Raw genomic sequence first — 15,617 nt, 5'->3', positions numbered from 1 at the left:
CTACTGGATGGATGATGATAAGGGTCTGGGTGCCTCTGACAGCTGCCTGTGCCCTTGCCGAGGCTCTGCCTTTGCAAGGGGGCTGTGACAGCCGCCCTGTGTGGCCTGAGAAGGCCTCTCAGCTCTGCCTCTGCTCTGGTTCTACTTCTCTTGCCCTTGCCCGACTTCTCTGCAGCTGCGCTCTTGGTGCCGCCACTGTATGCCACCCTTGCCCCTTTTGAGGCGTGGTGCTTTTGGAGCACCAAAGTGCTCTGAGTCTGAACCACTTTGGATAAGAGGGGGCCTCCTGAGAGTAGTGAAGCAGGGTTTACGGAGGGCCTGGAATGTGCTGGATACTGCTGAGAGTGGGAAGATAGAGAAATAAGACAAGATGCCTGATGGGGTGTTTAGCAGGACCCAGACATGGACAGATGGATGATCAGATGGATGATTGGGACATGGTGTGTGCTGAGTGCAAACCACTCTCATGGGGGCTCCTGGTGTGGTGGTCTGAGCATTTGCTTCCTTCTGCTGGGACAAAGCAAGGTCAAGGCTCTTGAAGTCCCTCTCACCCCAAACCTCTAGCTTTTTTCTCATCTCCAAAATTAAGAAAGAGCAGAGGGACTTCCCTGGTGGTCTGATGGTGAATACCCCCTGCTTTCAGTGCAGAGGTGCAGGTTCAATCCCTGGTCGGGAAACTAAGATTCCACAGGCCGCCAGGCGCAGCCAAAAAAAGTAAATTAAAAAAAAAGCAAAGAGCATAAACAGCACATATGTGTTTCTTTCCTGTGGCCACGAGGGGGCACATCCTGTGTGGGGCCTCAGGCAGCTTGAGAGGGGCCAGGCTCTGTCACAAGTCTCCTCTTGGTACCCCGCCCCCCAAGCCTGAGGGATGCTCCCTGCTCTGAATCCCGTTACATGCCCCTGAAACTGCTTCTGAGGGGCTTCCAGGTGGGTCAACACGTGGAGATTTGGGGAGACGGCCTGGAAGCCCTGCCCTCCTTCCCACATACCCATGCATCTCTTCCATCTGGCTGCTCCTAAGTTAGCATGCGAGTGTGCTAAGTCACTTCGGTTGTGTCCGACTTTTGGCATCCCATGGACTGTAGCCCTCCAGGATCCTCTGTCCACGGGATTCTCCAGGCAAGAATACTGGAGTGGGTTGCCATGCCCTGCTGCAGGGGATCTTTCTGACCCAGGGATCTTCCTGACCCAGGGATCAAACTCGTGTCTCTTGGGTCTCCTGCACTGGCAGGCGGATTCTTTACCACTGCGCCACCGGGGAGGCCCTCTTCATTGCCTAGGAGAAGGTATATGTAGGGAGATCAGGAACCCCAGCACAGACACAGTGGGAGGCGCAGCATGGCTGAAGTTACTGGCAATCCATAAGAGTTTAACACAGATATGAACTGGCCAACCGTGGGTACAGAACAGCCACAAGTGTGGAACAACCAGCTCCTAGCACCGAACAGCCAACCACAAGCCGGGAATAGCTGACCACCAGCACTCAGGAAAGGATGGAGATGATGACCCCTCTGCCAATACAAGTGCAGAGACAGTGCCAAGGTGGGGAAGACAGCCAAGTGGGTAGAGATGCCAGCCAAAATTTCCTCTGAAACTTCTATCATCTGTGCAAGAAAGGGAGAAACAAGACCAACAGCATTTGTTACCACCAGCTGACGCTGAGAGAGCATGAAAATGACAGACAGAATCGGCTGGAGCAGAACCAGGAGACCCGGCCCTGAAGACCTCCGCCCGTCCCAGTGATGCACAGCGTACCGGGGTCCTGGGCCCCTACAGCGATCCACTGCAGCCCCAGAGGAGCCTGTGGAGAAACGGCCACCCACACGGTGACCACATGTCACACCAACAGGGCACAAAGACTGCAATTATTAAAATAAAACCAACAAGACATGAAAATAGAAGAAACTCCTCTGGGAGGGGACCACCAGCACCCTACAAATCTCATCTGCTTTCTGGATTGCCAGCTAACCTCTAAGGACAAGTGCTGTGTCTTGTTTGACGCTGCCTCCCTTCCCTGACCTGGCACCTGGCAGGATAACATTCAGACAGTGCTTACGACCTGCCAGGCAGTGCCCCCTCATTGCATTTTCACAGCACCCCTACGAGGGTAGGCCTATTGGCGCCACCGGAAGATGAACTGAGTCACACAGGAGTGAAGTGACTTGCCTGGGCTCACACAGTGAGTAGGGGAGCCAGGATTTTAACTTCTCGGAGGCCAACTCCAGAGGGAGTGCCCTTGACTGCCGGCCTATGCTGCCTGCAAGACAAGCTGTCCACACATATTTATAGAGCCTGACAAACGTGTGAGTGCACAGGGCTCGCTGCCTTGCACAATGTCCTGAAATTTAGGGTCCATGCTGGGTTTCAAAGACGGAGATGTCCAGAGACTCAGAGCTCTCAGGGCACCCAGCCTCGACTAATTTTATCTCTAAAGATACTTCTGCTGGACAGCCCTGATAGTACAGTGGGTAAGAGTTCATCTGCCAACGGAGGTGACACGGGTGTGATTCTGGGTCTGGGAAGATCCCATATACCGCAGGGCAACTAAATCCATGAGCCACAACTACTAAGCTTGTGCTCCAGGGCCCAGGAGCCACAACTCCTGAAGCCTGCGTGCCCTAGAGCCCGTGCTCCAAAACACGCCACCGCAGTGAGAAGCCCACGCACCGCAACGAGGAGTAGCCCCCGCTCACCGCAACTACAGAAAAGCCCGCCCAAAGCAATGAGGACCCAGCACAACCAAAAGTAATTGAATCTAATAAAAAAGATACTTCTGCCAGCCAGGTTCACTCAGTAGTCTAGAAAAAGGCAAACCCTGCTTGATGTAAAGCCTTGACGCTGCTAAACACATCTAAATTGCAGTTAACCACTATTTGCCTCAAAACTAAAGCTGTATCCTTCTTGATGCTGGTAATAGCATGCTTAACAATTTGATCAGATGTAGCTTTCAACCCAGCCGATGTTACAGGAAGCAGAATTCAGCAGCAGCACTTCACTATGACCAAGATGGTAAACAAATCCCTTCGTCTTCTACAACTCAAACCCAGTCCATTTCTGATCCCTCCGATGGCTGTTTTCAACATTCTGCTAACACTGATGACAGTGGACTCATCAATGGACACATACATGTATATATAACGTTATGCCTTGTACACGGTTCTTGTGAATTAGAAGGAATCTCGGGGCAAGATATGATGGAACTGAGGCTTCTCCAGGAGCCGGGCTCCAAGTGAGCGCTGAGCGGGCACTCCTAAGACAGCCTCAGATGGGCAAATCTGGGAGTGGATCCTGTATGATCCCTTGGCAGATATTTACCAGGCCTGACAGTCCACACTCCCACTTGTTTTCTCTGCCTGATTCTCTGCCTGTTTCTGCCTACTTTCCAAAGCAAATACTGATAAAGATAAGGATGAGAAGCAGCCTGTGGGCAGGATCCATCCTTAGCACGTGTCACAGAGGTCCTGGTTCAAGGCCACACATCACAACTCACAGACTCCAGCTCATAGACAACCCCGGGGAAGAGCCCCTCTGAACTCATCCTGTACCTTTTTCTCAATATCCATGTGACTCCCCTCCTTTGAGGCAAGGGAACCCAGGGAGCAAGCATTAAGGAGGTGCTTGCTGTCAGGGGCCGACCTCGTACTGATCCAAGGGTAGGGGGTCTGTAAGAGTGTGTGCATCAGAGCTGGGGCCTCCTCCAATGCTGTGCCCTGGGCACGTCACCTCGTTGTAGTTTCGGCCCTGACAACCCTTCTCAAGGTTCACGGCATCTCAGCAAACATGTGTGGAACACACGTTTGTCAAAAATACACAATACAGTCAAAAATACACAAACAATTTCAAAAAACAAATGAAGACAACCTCACTGTCACAGAACCTGGGGTTCTGTGTGGTCCAGAAGCATAGGCCACAGGTTCTGAGCTTGCTCTGCTCCTGGCAAGCTGTGTGATGTTGGGCTAGTGTCATCCTCCCTGAACCTTCTGGTTTGTCATCAATAAATGAAGATAACTCTTGGGACTTCCCTGCAGGTAAAGCAGGTAAGAATCTGTCTGCCAATGCAAGGGACACAGGTTCAACCCCTCTTCTGGGAAGAGCTTGTGCGTCACTACTCGTGTGCAACTACTGAAGCCCGTGTGCCTGGAGCCCATGCTCCGCAACCAGAGAAGCCTCACAGCGAGAAGCCCATGCACGTGGAGACCACGCTCCACAACAGGAGAAGCCCTCACAGCGAGAAGCCCATGCGCCTGGAGCCCACGCTCCGCAACAGGAGAAGCCCTCACAGCGAGAAGCCCGCGTACCACAACGGAGGGTAGCCCCCACTCACTGGAACTGAGGGACAGCCCGCTTGCAGCAATGAAGACCCACGCAGTCAAAAATACACAAACAATTTCAAAAAACAAATGAAGACAACCCCTGTCTCCCTTACAAGACTATAGTAAGGATTAGTTGGGACCACGTGAGTGGTGTACCTAGGGCAGGACTTGGCATGCAGAGTGTGCCCATGGTATGGGGCATTCAGCCAATAAAAGTGTTATTAGCACTGCTCACAGTGCTGGTGACGTCCTGATTCACTGGAGGGTCAATCAAGACATGAGCTCTAGAGCGTAACCTTCCAATGTCTTCATTAAAAACAACTCAGCACCCTGAACGCAGGATCGTCTCAGCTTATTGTGCTGAAATGGAGGCATGCTCCTCGTTCACCCAGTGACCTGGTATCACTAGCAACGGACTTCCTGAAAGTCTTACGGGGTCCAGAGTCCACGTGTGACTGACTGACAGACGAGAAGTAGAAAGGAACCTCACCCCAGGCAAGAGATTCCAGGAAGGAACGAAGGAGGAGGGAGAGGGGAAGGAAGGTGGGGCTCACTTACTGCTATCATTCTGTGGATGTTGGACAGAAACTTGAAACTGCAGCCGGAGGATGCCTGGATTCTGGGCATCTTGGTCACAGCCCTGCAGAGAGAGGTTGAAGTTCCCGGCCATGTTCCCGGGCTGCTGGTCCTCCAGCCTGAACACCTCAGGGTTGGTGGTGGAACCCGGAATGTAGTACTCCACCCGCTCCTCCTTCTTCACGCAGTTGGAGACGTTGAACTGGAGGAAGGAGACGCTGGCCCGCAGGGGTGCGGGAATGACGAACTGCCACGTCATGAGCTCGTCCTCGGGGAAGCCAGCCGGGTAGTTGGCGGACATCAGCGTGGCCGAGCCCTCACCCTCGAACACAGACTCGATGATGCACAGGCCTGTGGGGGTGGAACCCAAACAAGAGAATTGGTCATTCGTGGCTGGAGGGACCAGGGTTAGAGAAGAGGTGAAGGGCTAGGTCTCAGATCCTGAGCATTGGGTCTGGATATGGCATGTTTATACTCAAGGTAGAGGAGATCAAACCAGTCAATCTCAAAGGAAATCAACCCTGAAGACTCATTGTGAGGACTGATGCTGAAGTTGAAGCTCCAATACTTTGGTCACCTTTCATTGAAAAAGACCCTGATGCTGGGAAAGACTGAGGGCAAGAGGAGAAGGGGACGACAGAGAATGAGATGGTGGGATGGCATCACTGACTCGATGGACATGAGTTTGAGCAAACTCTGGGAGATAGTGATGGATAGGGAAGTCTGGTGTGCTACAGTCCATGGGGTCGCAAAGAGTCAGACACAACTAAGCGACTGAACAACAGTGAGCATGAGGATACATCAGCATGTGTGAGTAAATGTTTAATAACCAGCCCAGCAGGGGAAAAAAATAAAGCCCTAATTTGTAATGTCTGCCCACTTCCTTGGTGTAAAGACTCCCACTATTGCTGTTTTCAAACTGCTGACAGGAGATGGATGAACATGGAGGTGGGAGGTGATGGACAGCCTCTCCCATAACATAGGATTTTTACCATACAGATCCATCGGCATACCCACCCTCAGACCATAGAGAAAACTGCAGTAACTAAGAAGGATGAGCTTCAAGTTCTTATTACCTTTGCTCCTCAACTAATTTATCTAGCTATAAGTTTATATAGTTTTAGTAATTGCTCTGTTTACTACCAGCTCACAAAATTCCAGAACACTTAGCAACTGGCACTCAGAACTGCTGTGAGCCAGCTTTGGCACACGGCCACCGATATGATTCTAGAAAATACGAAAGAGACAGAAGACAGGACAAAGACATGAGAAACAGAGTCACGGAGCGATAGATTTGTGCAGCCAGTCCCGTTCTGTTTCTTGAACACAAGTGTCAAATACCAAGGACAAAGGAAAGAGTCGCCACAGGGTCTGTGTAACAGCGAAGGGTGGGCTCACACCAGGCGTCCTGTGTGTTCACAAAAGAGTGGGATGTGCTTTAAGGGGTCAGGTGGAATCACAAAACCACCGCCATCAGACTGTTTCTGATGGAAAGCGAGGCTGATTTTGTAGGTTTCAACCTCAGCCACTACTGGGGGAGACGGGGGTGGGCAAGCTCACGTTTTATCGACAAGCGGTTTGCGATGCTGAAGCCAGAGACGTTTCTGCTGTGGAACCACGGCAGGTCCAAGGCCAGGTTCACTCCCTCTTGCATCTTGATCCGGGACACAGTGCCATTGCCGCAGAAGGTCCCGATCCTGACCATCGTGCTGGCGTCGACGCGGCCGCTGATGCGGTGAGTGACTCCATCCGGGCAGTTCTCCGTCAGCCCAATCTGCCTCAGGCGTGACAGGGAGAACTGCAGCTCGAGACTGACATTCTTGCTTGCTTTGATGTCCCAGATGAAGGTTCTGTTGAGGGTGGGCAACACCGACGTGGAAGGCTGAAGATAAACCTCCCCAAAGGGACACTGGCCTGACACGCAGTCTGAAACACAGTCACAAAACGGTCTGGTCACAAACGCTACTGGGCCCCTCACTGCCCCACCTCTTCAGCCCCTGGAGTGCAGGGGTCCTCAACCTCTGGGATCTAACACCTGATGATCTGAGGTGGCACTGATTTGGTAACAGTAGAAATATTCATGTTGTGTAGCAGAAAAAACAAGACCCTGACACTGAGAAAGACGGAGGGCAGGAGGAGAAGGGGGCGGCAGAAGATGAGATGGTTGGATGGCATCACTGACTCAATGGACATGAGTCTGAGCAAATCTGGGGAGACGGTAAAGGACAGGGAAGGAAGCCTGGCACACTGCAGTCCATGGGGTTGCAAACAGCCATACACAACTGAGCAACTGAACAACACCTGGCAGAAACCAACACAGCACTGTAAAGCAATCATCCTCCAATTAAAAATAGATACTTTTTTTAAAAGGTAAAAAAAATAAAGGCTAAAAAAACAATAGAAGTAAGGTGCACAATGAATGTAATTTATTGTAATTTATTGAATCATCCCCAAACCATTCCCCCCGCCGCCCCCCATCTCCTGGCTACGTGAATGTTGCCTGCCCATGGTTCAGGAGTGTGTCCCTCTCTGGGGAAGTGCCTTGGCTGGAGGGAACTGCTTTGGGGCAGAAAAGCCTGAGACTTCCCTGCTCCCCGACTCGCATCCCCTCAGAGGGTCTTCAGTCGTGTCCGACTCTTTGTGACCCTATGAACCACAGCTCACCAGGCTCCCCTGTGCATGGGATTCTCTGGACAAGAACACTGGAGTGGGTTGCCATTCTCTCCTCCAGGGGATCTTCCCAACCCAGGGATCAAACTTGCGTTTCCTGTATTAGCAGGAGTGTTCTTTATCACGGGGCCACAGGGGAAGCCCCAGTCACCATCAGCCTGACCCTCTGCCCCTTTTCACATGACCCAGCCCGGCAACTGCCACTCAAGTTCCCATTCAGCCTACAGCTAAAACCACAAGTATCCCTCACTTTACTCATTTTATTAAGTTTTCCTCTTATCCTGTTTTTCCTCACTTCTTCACAGGTTTCTTCCGATGGGAACTCTCCTTTTTTTTTAAGAGTTTTTTTTTTTTTGGACCTTTTATTTTTTTTAAGTCTTTATTGAATTTGTTACAATATTGCTTCTGTTTTATGTTATGGTTTTGTTTTGTTTTTTTGCTGAGAGTCATGTGGGACCTTAGCTCTCTGACCAGGGATCAAACCCGTACCTCCTACACTGGAAAGCGAAGCCTTAACCACTGGACCGCTAGGAGAGTCCTCTCCCAAGGGAACTCTCTTGATACCAACTTAAAGACAAGAATCCCCAGTCAGGCTCTTCTTCCAGTGGGCCAGACCAAAGTTACCTCCTAACTACACGTCTCCCCCACTTTTTGCAACTTCGCTTTATACCACTTCGCTTTTATGAAAGACTTACAGTAGTACGTGTTTCCACGAACCAAAATAAATCCAAAGAGAATTTTTGCTTTTATGAAAAAAGGTGGAAAGCGTGAACAGCGTTTGGTGTTTATTTTGCAGGGAGCCATTAGAGAGGCAGTGCGTACCTGGGGAGTGGGCATTGCTCTCTCTCCCCTGGAATGAGACTCAGCCTCTCAGCAACAAGCCGTCACAGCTCTGTACTGTATCTGTGAGCATCTGTGCTTTATTTCAAATTACTTTGTGCCTCCATTAGCAAAATATGTCCTATGGTAATTGCTGCTTCAATTTACACCGTTCCAGCTTGTGAAAAAAGTGTCACAGGAACTCTGCTTTTGAAGAGCAGGGGAAACTAGCATTGTTTTCCAGATTAAGTCAGTGGAGTCCAGCTTGTGGCTGCATTCTCAGCCCCCAGAGGGGGACCCTTTGCAGTGGGGCTTGTGCTTTGGGACGTCCTACCTCCTTGATCCCGAAAGTCATGATTTCATAATTTTTCAGGCACTGCGCCAAGCTCTACCCTTTAAAACTGGTTTTCCCATCAGTGCAGTCATCAACAGATGGAGTATGCCCTGAGTGTACAAGCCCTTAATGGCTGGAACCCAGAGGCCAGGTCATCTTCTTGCCTCCTGGCTTTAATGCTGGTATGTTATTACCACTGCTGTTGAATCTTTTCCCCTAAGGCTAATATCTAATCCTTTGATGTACTTTGTTTCCTAAACCTTTTTAAAACAAAGGGAGAATTTTCAGTGAGGTGGATTTAACTAGAATCTGTATTACAGAGTAAGTCAGAAAGAGAAAAACAAATATTGTATATTACCGCATATATATGGAATCTAAAATATGGTATGATGAACCTATTTGCAGAACAGCAAATAGAGATGCTGTCAGAATAGAGAGGGAGGAACAGGAAGGCCTGACGTGCTGCAGTCCATGGGGTCGCAGAGTCAGACACAACTGAGTGACTGAACAACAACAGAGATGCAGACATAGAGAATGGACGTGCGGACACAGCGGGGGAAGAAGAAGGTGGATGAACTGAAAGAGGAGCACTGACATATACACACGACCATGTGCGAAATACATAGCTAGTGGGAAGCTGCTGCATAGCACAGGGAGCTCAGCCCGTGCTCTGTGATGACCCAGAGGGCCTGGAGGGAGGCTCAAGGGGGCGGGGATACATGTATACCTATGGCTGATTCACCTTGCTGCACGCAGAAACTAATACAACATGGTAAAGCAATCGTACTCCCATTGAAAAGAAATTTAAAAGAAACAAAAGAAAACAAAGGGAGAAAGGTTGTCTCAGGGAGGCACTAAGGAAAAGGCAGTGTGGCTTTTGCTGTCTCGAGCACAGGGAATCTGAAAGGTGCAAAGCACTCTGGCCACTGTAATAATAATCTGCAAGTGTTTTATTGCTGCTCCGGGGGAGTATGCGAAACTACTGCCAACTCGAAAAGGACTTATAGGAGAATTTCAGAGCTGTCAAGGACCTCTGAGGTCAGCACATCAAGCCTCTCATTTTTTGCAAAGAGACCCAGAGTCCCGGTGGCTTGTGTGCTGCTCACAGTGCACACACTCCCAGGACGAAAGCCCAGACTGTTGTTTGTTGACTTGCGCTCTTGCCAGTGCCCTGCACTCTTGCCAGTGCCCTGCACTGCTCAAGTGATAAAGCAAGGTTAGATAACGAGGTGACGAATGCAGCTAAAATCAGGTTTTGTGTGTAGGTAAAGATAGTATCAACGTTTTGGAGCTCACAGAAACTCTACTGTTTGCATTAAGCCAGGTCTACTTTTTAGCTACACCTGCCATGTGGCTCGGAGTGGCTCCTACTGGCTTCCGTGTTCATATGGGATCACTTAACCCAACTAAGGCAGTGATTCTGACTTAATTCCATACCAAGTACCTGGAGCAAAAAAGCTCCGTCTCTCAGCCACAGCTCTGCCACCAGTCACGTGACCCTGCGGCTGTCAGGTTGTGTGGACACTTTTTAATGTGCTGCTAAGAGCTTAGTTTTCAAATGGACACACAAGCTCAGTTCAGTGGCTCAGTCGTGTCCGACTCTTTGCGACCCCATGAATTGCAGCATGCCAGGCCTCCCTGTCCATCACCAACTCCCAGAGTCCACCCAAACTCATGTCCATTGAGGCGGTGATGCCATCCAACCATCTCCTCCTTCGTCGTCCCCTTCTCCTCCTGACCTCAATCTTTCCCAGGATCAGGGTCTTTTCAAATGAGTCAGCTCTTTGCATCAGGTGGCCAAAGTACTGGAGTTTCAGCTTTAACATCAGTCCTTTCAATGAACACCTAGGACTGATCTCCTTTAGGATGGACTGGTTGGATCTCCTTGCAGTCCAAGGGACTCTCAAGAGTCTTCTCCAACACCACAGTTCAAAAGCATCAATTCTTCAGTGTTCAGCGTTCTTTATAGTCCAACTCTCACATCCATACATGACTACTGGAAAAACCATAGCCTTGACTAGATGGACCTTTCTTGGCAAAGTAATGTCTCTGCTTTTGAATATGCTGCCTAGGTTGGTCATGTTTTCCTTCCAAGGAGTAAGTGTCTTTTAATTTCATGGCTGCAATCACCATCTGCAGTGATTTTGGAGCCTCCAAGTCTTCAGTTCCCCGTCCAGTGTAAAAAGGTTTACGTAACTCAAATGATTCCTTATCCAGAGGATGGAGAAGCGTCATTTCTGAAGTGATTCACACCTCAGTTCCCCCGCACAGACTTCTACCTTCATTAGCTTTAATGGAGTCCTTCGAGAAGGGATGGCATTGTAAATCAGTTATATCTAATATAAAATAAAAACTGAACTTCTTTTTTAAAAAAGAAGGGATGACAGCAGAGGGGCTAAACATTGAAACTTTCAGAATGTTTATTCAGAAAGGTTTTCAAAAACCAGAGGTAAGCAGAACACTGAACTTGATTCCAGTGTGTAGATTTATAATTCTAAAAATGTTATTTTCATATCATTTTCAGAAACTGCGAGCATGGGTTTTTATTATTTGGGAAACTGTGTGAGACGGGGCTCATGAGATGTGTCTTGTGAGATACGATTGTGGTATCTTTTTCCTTTTTTCAAGATGGCAGTCATTTTCTTGACTTAACTGGTTATAAAAGTAATGCCTGCTTGTAAAAAAATGACAGTACAGAGGAACAGAAAGAAGACCATGGATGCCACCTGTGCCCCTCCCCTACTCACTAGAGAAATAATATAAGGATAGCATTTTGGTGTTTAACCCTCCAGACTTGAGGCTCAGTATGATTCTGTGTACTTAATAAAGTGAAATTAAGCTATACAAGGGCTTCCTTGTATAGTTTAGTGGGAAAGAATCTGCCTGTCAAGCAGGAGACACGGGTTTGATCCCTGGTTTGGGAAGATCCCCTGGAACAGGAAGTGGCAACCCACTCCAGAATTCTAGCCTGGAAAATCCCATGGACAGAGGAGACTGGCGGGCTACAGCCCGTGGGGTCCAAAAAGAGTCAGATACAACCTAGCGACTAAATAACAGCAACAAACTATACAAACTCTTCTCCTACTGAAAGCTGCATTGTTTTGCATGGAACAAAACGACCAGGGGGATCTTTCCATGTCAAACATTAATACATAGATTTCCTTCTTTCTGTAATAGCAATACACCATTCCTTTGAATTCTAAGTATATTTAGACTCCTCACCTATGTAAAAGCTTTACTGACATTTTAACTGTAATTGACTTAAACTCATAAATTAATTTTGGGGAGAAACGACACAAAAAATACTGAGATTTTCATCAGGTAACATGGGAACATCTCTCCATTTACTTATGTCTTCTCTTCGGTCTTTCAGGAAAATTGTATATTTTGCTTCATATACATCCTATGTATTTATTAAGATTATCTCTAAATAGTTAAACAGAACCTTTGAATACTGGCGCCCAAAAGCATGCACAGTGGGAATCCTTATGTTGTTCCTTGTTTTTCTGGTAATGCTTCTATGTCTGATGGTTAAATATACTTGTTATTGCTTTTTTTGGCCACACTGTGCAGCAAGCGGAACTTCCCCTATCAGGGATCAAATCCATGCCCTCTGCAGTGGAAGCATGGAGTCTTAACCACTGGATCGCCAGGGAAGTCTCTGCTATTAGTTTTTGATGAATATAATTTATTGGATTAAGAAAACATTCCTCTATTTCTGGTTTACTAAGAGTGTTTTTGGGTTTCCCCGTTGGCTCAGTGGTAAAGAAGCCTGCAATGCAAAAGATGCAGGTTTGATCCTGGGGTTGGGAAGATCCCCTGGAGGAGGGCATGGCAACCCACTCCAGTATTCTTGCCTGGAGAACCCATGGACAGAGGAGCCTGGTAGGCTATAGTCCACAGCACTGCAGAGTCGGACATGACTGAAGTGACTGAGCATGCGTGCCAGAGCATTTTATTAAAATCATTTAAAATCATCTATTAAGATGATCAAGTGTGGGCCTCCTTGGTGGTCCAGTGGTTAAGAATCCATCTGCCAATGCAGGGGACACGGGTTTGAACCCTAGTCTAGGAAGATCCTACATGCTACAAGGCAACTAACCCATGAGCCAAAACTACTGAGCCCGTGCGCCTACAGCCTGTGCTCCGCAACAAGAGAAGACACTGCAATGAGAAGCCCAAACATCGCAATCAAGAGTGGCCCCCACACTCTGAAACTTGAGATAACCCATGCTCAGCAACGAGGACCCGGCACAGTCAAAAATAAACACAATTGAAAAAAAAATCGACTGCAGTTCTTCCCTTTCACATACTCACATGCTGCAGTTCATTGAGCTGATTGGCTAATGGTTAGAACTATCCTGTCTTCCAACAAGTCCTCTTGCTCTTGTTGCTTTGGTCTTTCCATGAAATTTTTGGATCTGATATACTTCTATTTTACTTAGGATTTGGGGGGCAAAGCATATTCATAAGAGATTAGTCTATTTTCTTTTTATGCAGGGGAAGAGTCTGACATCAGGGTTTTAAGGACCTTAGAAAATGAACTATGAAACTTCACCTCTTTCAACGTTCTAGAATGGGGTTTGACAAACCACAGCTCATAGGCCCAATCCAGTCAAACATCTGTTCTTGTAAATAAACACGGGATGTTCATTGCCCATTTGTTTATCTATTGTCTATGGCTGATTTTGTGCTATCATAGCAGAGCAAAGGAGTTGTGACAGACACCATCTGGCATAGAACGTCTAAGATATTTACTCTCTGGCCTTTTACAAAAAAAAGGTTTGTCAACCTTCCTCTGGAATTGTTTAAATATCACAGAAATTATCTGCTACTTGGAGTTTCATAGGACGCTTCTGTGAAACCATCTCTGACAAACCCAAACCCTTTCTCCTTCACACTGGACATTTTTTCCAGTCTCCTCCTTGATCATATACTTATTCACATTTCCTCCCTTTCTTTGAGTCAATCTGGCCCAGTAAATTTTCCCTGGAAATCATTTTGTCATTCAGATTTTCACAATTATTACCAGTCTCTTACAGTTCAGCAATCTGCTTTCTATATGTCATTAAATCCACATGTATACATTCAGTGTTATATATTTGCAATTTCTCTTCTTGCCTGGAGACTAGTCAGAGATTTGTCTTTTTAATTGGCCTTTACAAAGAACCAGGTTTTGGCTTTGGTTACGAACACTTCTTTTTGGCTGCACGGGGCCTTCACTGCTGTGTGCGGGCCTTCTGTAGTTGTGTGGAGTGGGGGCTGCTCTCTGGCTGCAGCGCACAGGCTTCTCCCTGCAGGCTCTTCTCCTGTTGTGGAGCCCGGGCTCAGTAGTTGTGGCGCATGGGCTCAGTTGCACTAGAGATTGAACCCGTGTCCCCTGCATTGGCAGGCGGATTCTTAACCACTGGACCACCAGGGAAGTCCATAAACACAATTTTTAAAACTGCTTTTACGTACTTTAATTTCTCTTTTTATTTTTATGAATTCCTTCTTCTCAAGGTTTATTTTATTCTTCTTCTTCCTTCATGATCTATTTTTAGTTAAAGGTGAAGAAATTTTCTGAGTATGACTTTGATTACAAAGTCAAAATAGTGTTCTCATTGTTGTTAATACATCTATTAGTTCCTCATTGGCATGCCACCTTAAAATAACTGGGAAAGTATACCTTTAATTCTCTCTGCCTGATTAGTATTTCTTACATCAATCTCCTATCCCAAACTCAAGTTATCATTAATAATGCCAAGTATCTGTAGTTTATTGAAGGCCAGTATGTTATACACCTCAATCCATTATTTTATTTCATCCCGAAAACATCCCTATTGGTTGGTACAATGACTCTTGTTTTACAGACTAGAAAACGAAATCGCAAAGCAGGTAAGTAACTTATATGAAGCCATGCAATCAAGGCACATGATCAGTCGCCCTGGCACTTGAAGTCAAACCAGGTCCCTCAGCCTGCAAAGCTGGTGTTTTTTTTCCCGTTGTAACTAGTGGATCCACTACCCCACTCTTATCTCCTCAATCTTCCAATTCTTCTGTCCTCCAGCTCCCTTGACTTCCACTCCTGCTCGGCCAGATGTTTTTAGCACATCAGACAGAGCATTACCCGAGGATCCGTAGCTCTGCTATGAGACAGTGTTGCATGGTGGTCACAGGCAGACACTCTGGATCCACAATTCCCGAATACTTGGGGTTCCTGTCTTGCTGAGACATACCCACTGTGCCATCTTAGGCAAGTGACTTCCTTTGAGAACTTCTCTTAGGGCTGCTTTGAGGATTAAATGAAAAAACAAACCTGAAACCATGCAAAACGCTTAGGACTGTGACTGGCCACATACAAGCTAAAGAGAGTGCAGAATTTCAGAACAGGTCTCACCTCTCTAGCAGTACAGGCCGGGTTAGCTTGGAAAGAAGAGACAGGGAGGCCAAAGAGTCCATGAGTGAGTACTTACCAATATTCTTCTGGATCTCGATAACGAAGTAATTATGTGGATCCTGGCAGCTAAAGGAAAAGACCTTTTTCTCTCCGGCTTTGATGGACAGGGTGGTTTCCCATCTTTTAGACATGATGTAACAGAGTTTCACTGGCAGAGCTTGGGTCGCAGGCTTCAGGAGGACTGTGACACCGCTTCCACGTGGCAGATCAATCTCATAAGCTTCAGAAAGAAGGAAGAAAAATAATAGAATGAACTAGGGCTGCCTGCCTGCTGCCGTCCCCTCAGCTGGTCCAGGAGGATGGTCTTCTGAACCCTTTTATTCCTTCCTCCAGGTCTGAGAAGCGGGGTGATACCAAATGACAGCATCATCCTTACCTGTAGACAGAACCCGGCCACTGAGGGCTAGGCCCTGATGTTCATCTCTGATATGGCTTATTCATTTCTCGAAAAATTAAAAGCACT

The 15,617-nt window shown here is 47.6% G+C and overlaps 1 protein-coding gene across 1 annotated transcript in view; it reads right to left on the bottom strand.

The window, feature by feature from the left end:
* CDCP1 (CUB domain containing protein 1) overlaps window positions 1-15,617 on the bottom strand; it is a 56,343-nt gene that overhangs the window by 14,953 nt on the left and 25,773 nt on the right. The window contains 3 exon segments of the mRNA XM_070359100.1: window positions 4,875-5,243; window positions 6,453-6,818; window positions 15,171-15,374. Of these exon segments, the coding sequence (XP_070215201.1) occupies window positions 4,875-5,243; window positions 6,453-6,818; window positions 15,171-15,374 (939 nt within the window).

This window comes from Bos mutus, chromosome 22 (genome assembly GCF_027580195.1).
Source record: "Bos mutus isolate GX-2022 chromosome 22, NWIPB_WYAK_1.1, whole genome shotgun sequence".
NCBI classification, from domain to species: domain Eukaryota; kingdom Metazoa; phylum Chordata; class Mammalia; order Artiodactyla; family Bovidae; genus Bos; species Bos mutus.
Note: the sequence above shows the minus strand (reverse complement) of the source record. Positions and strands in the feature narration are given on the sequence as shown.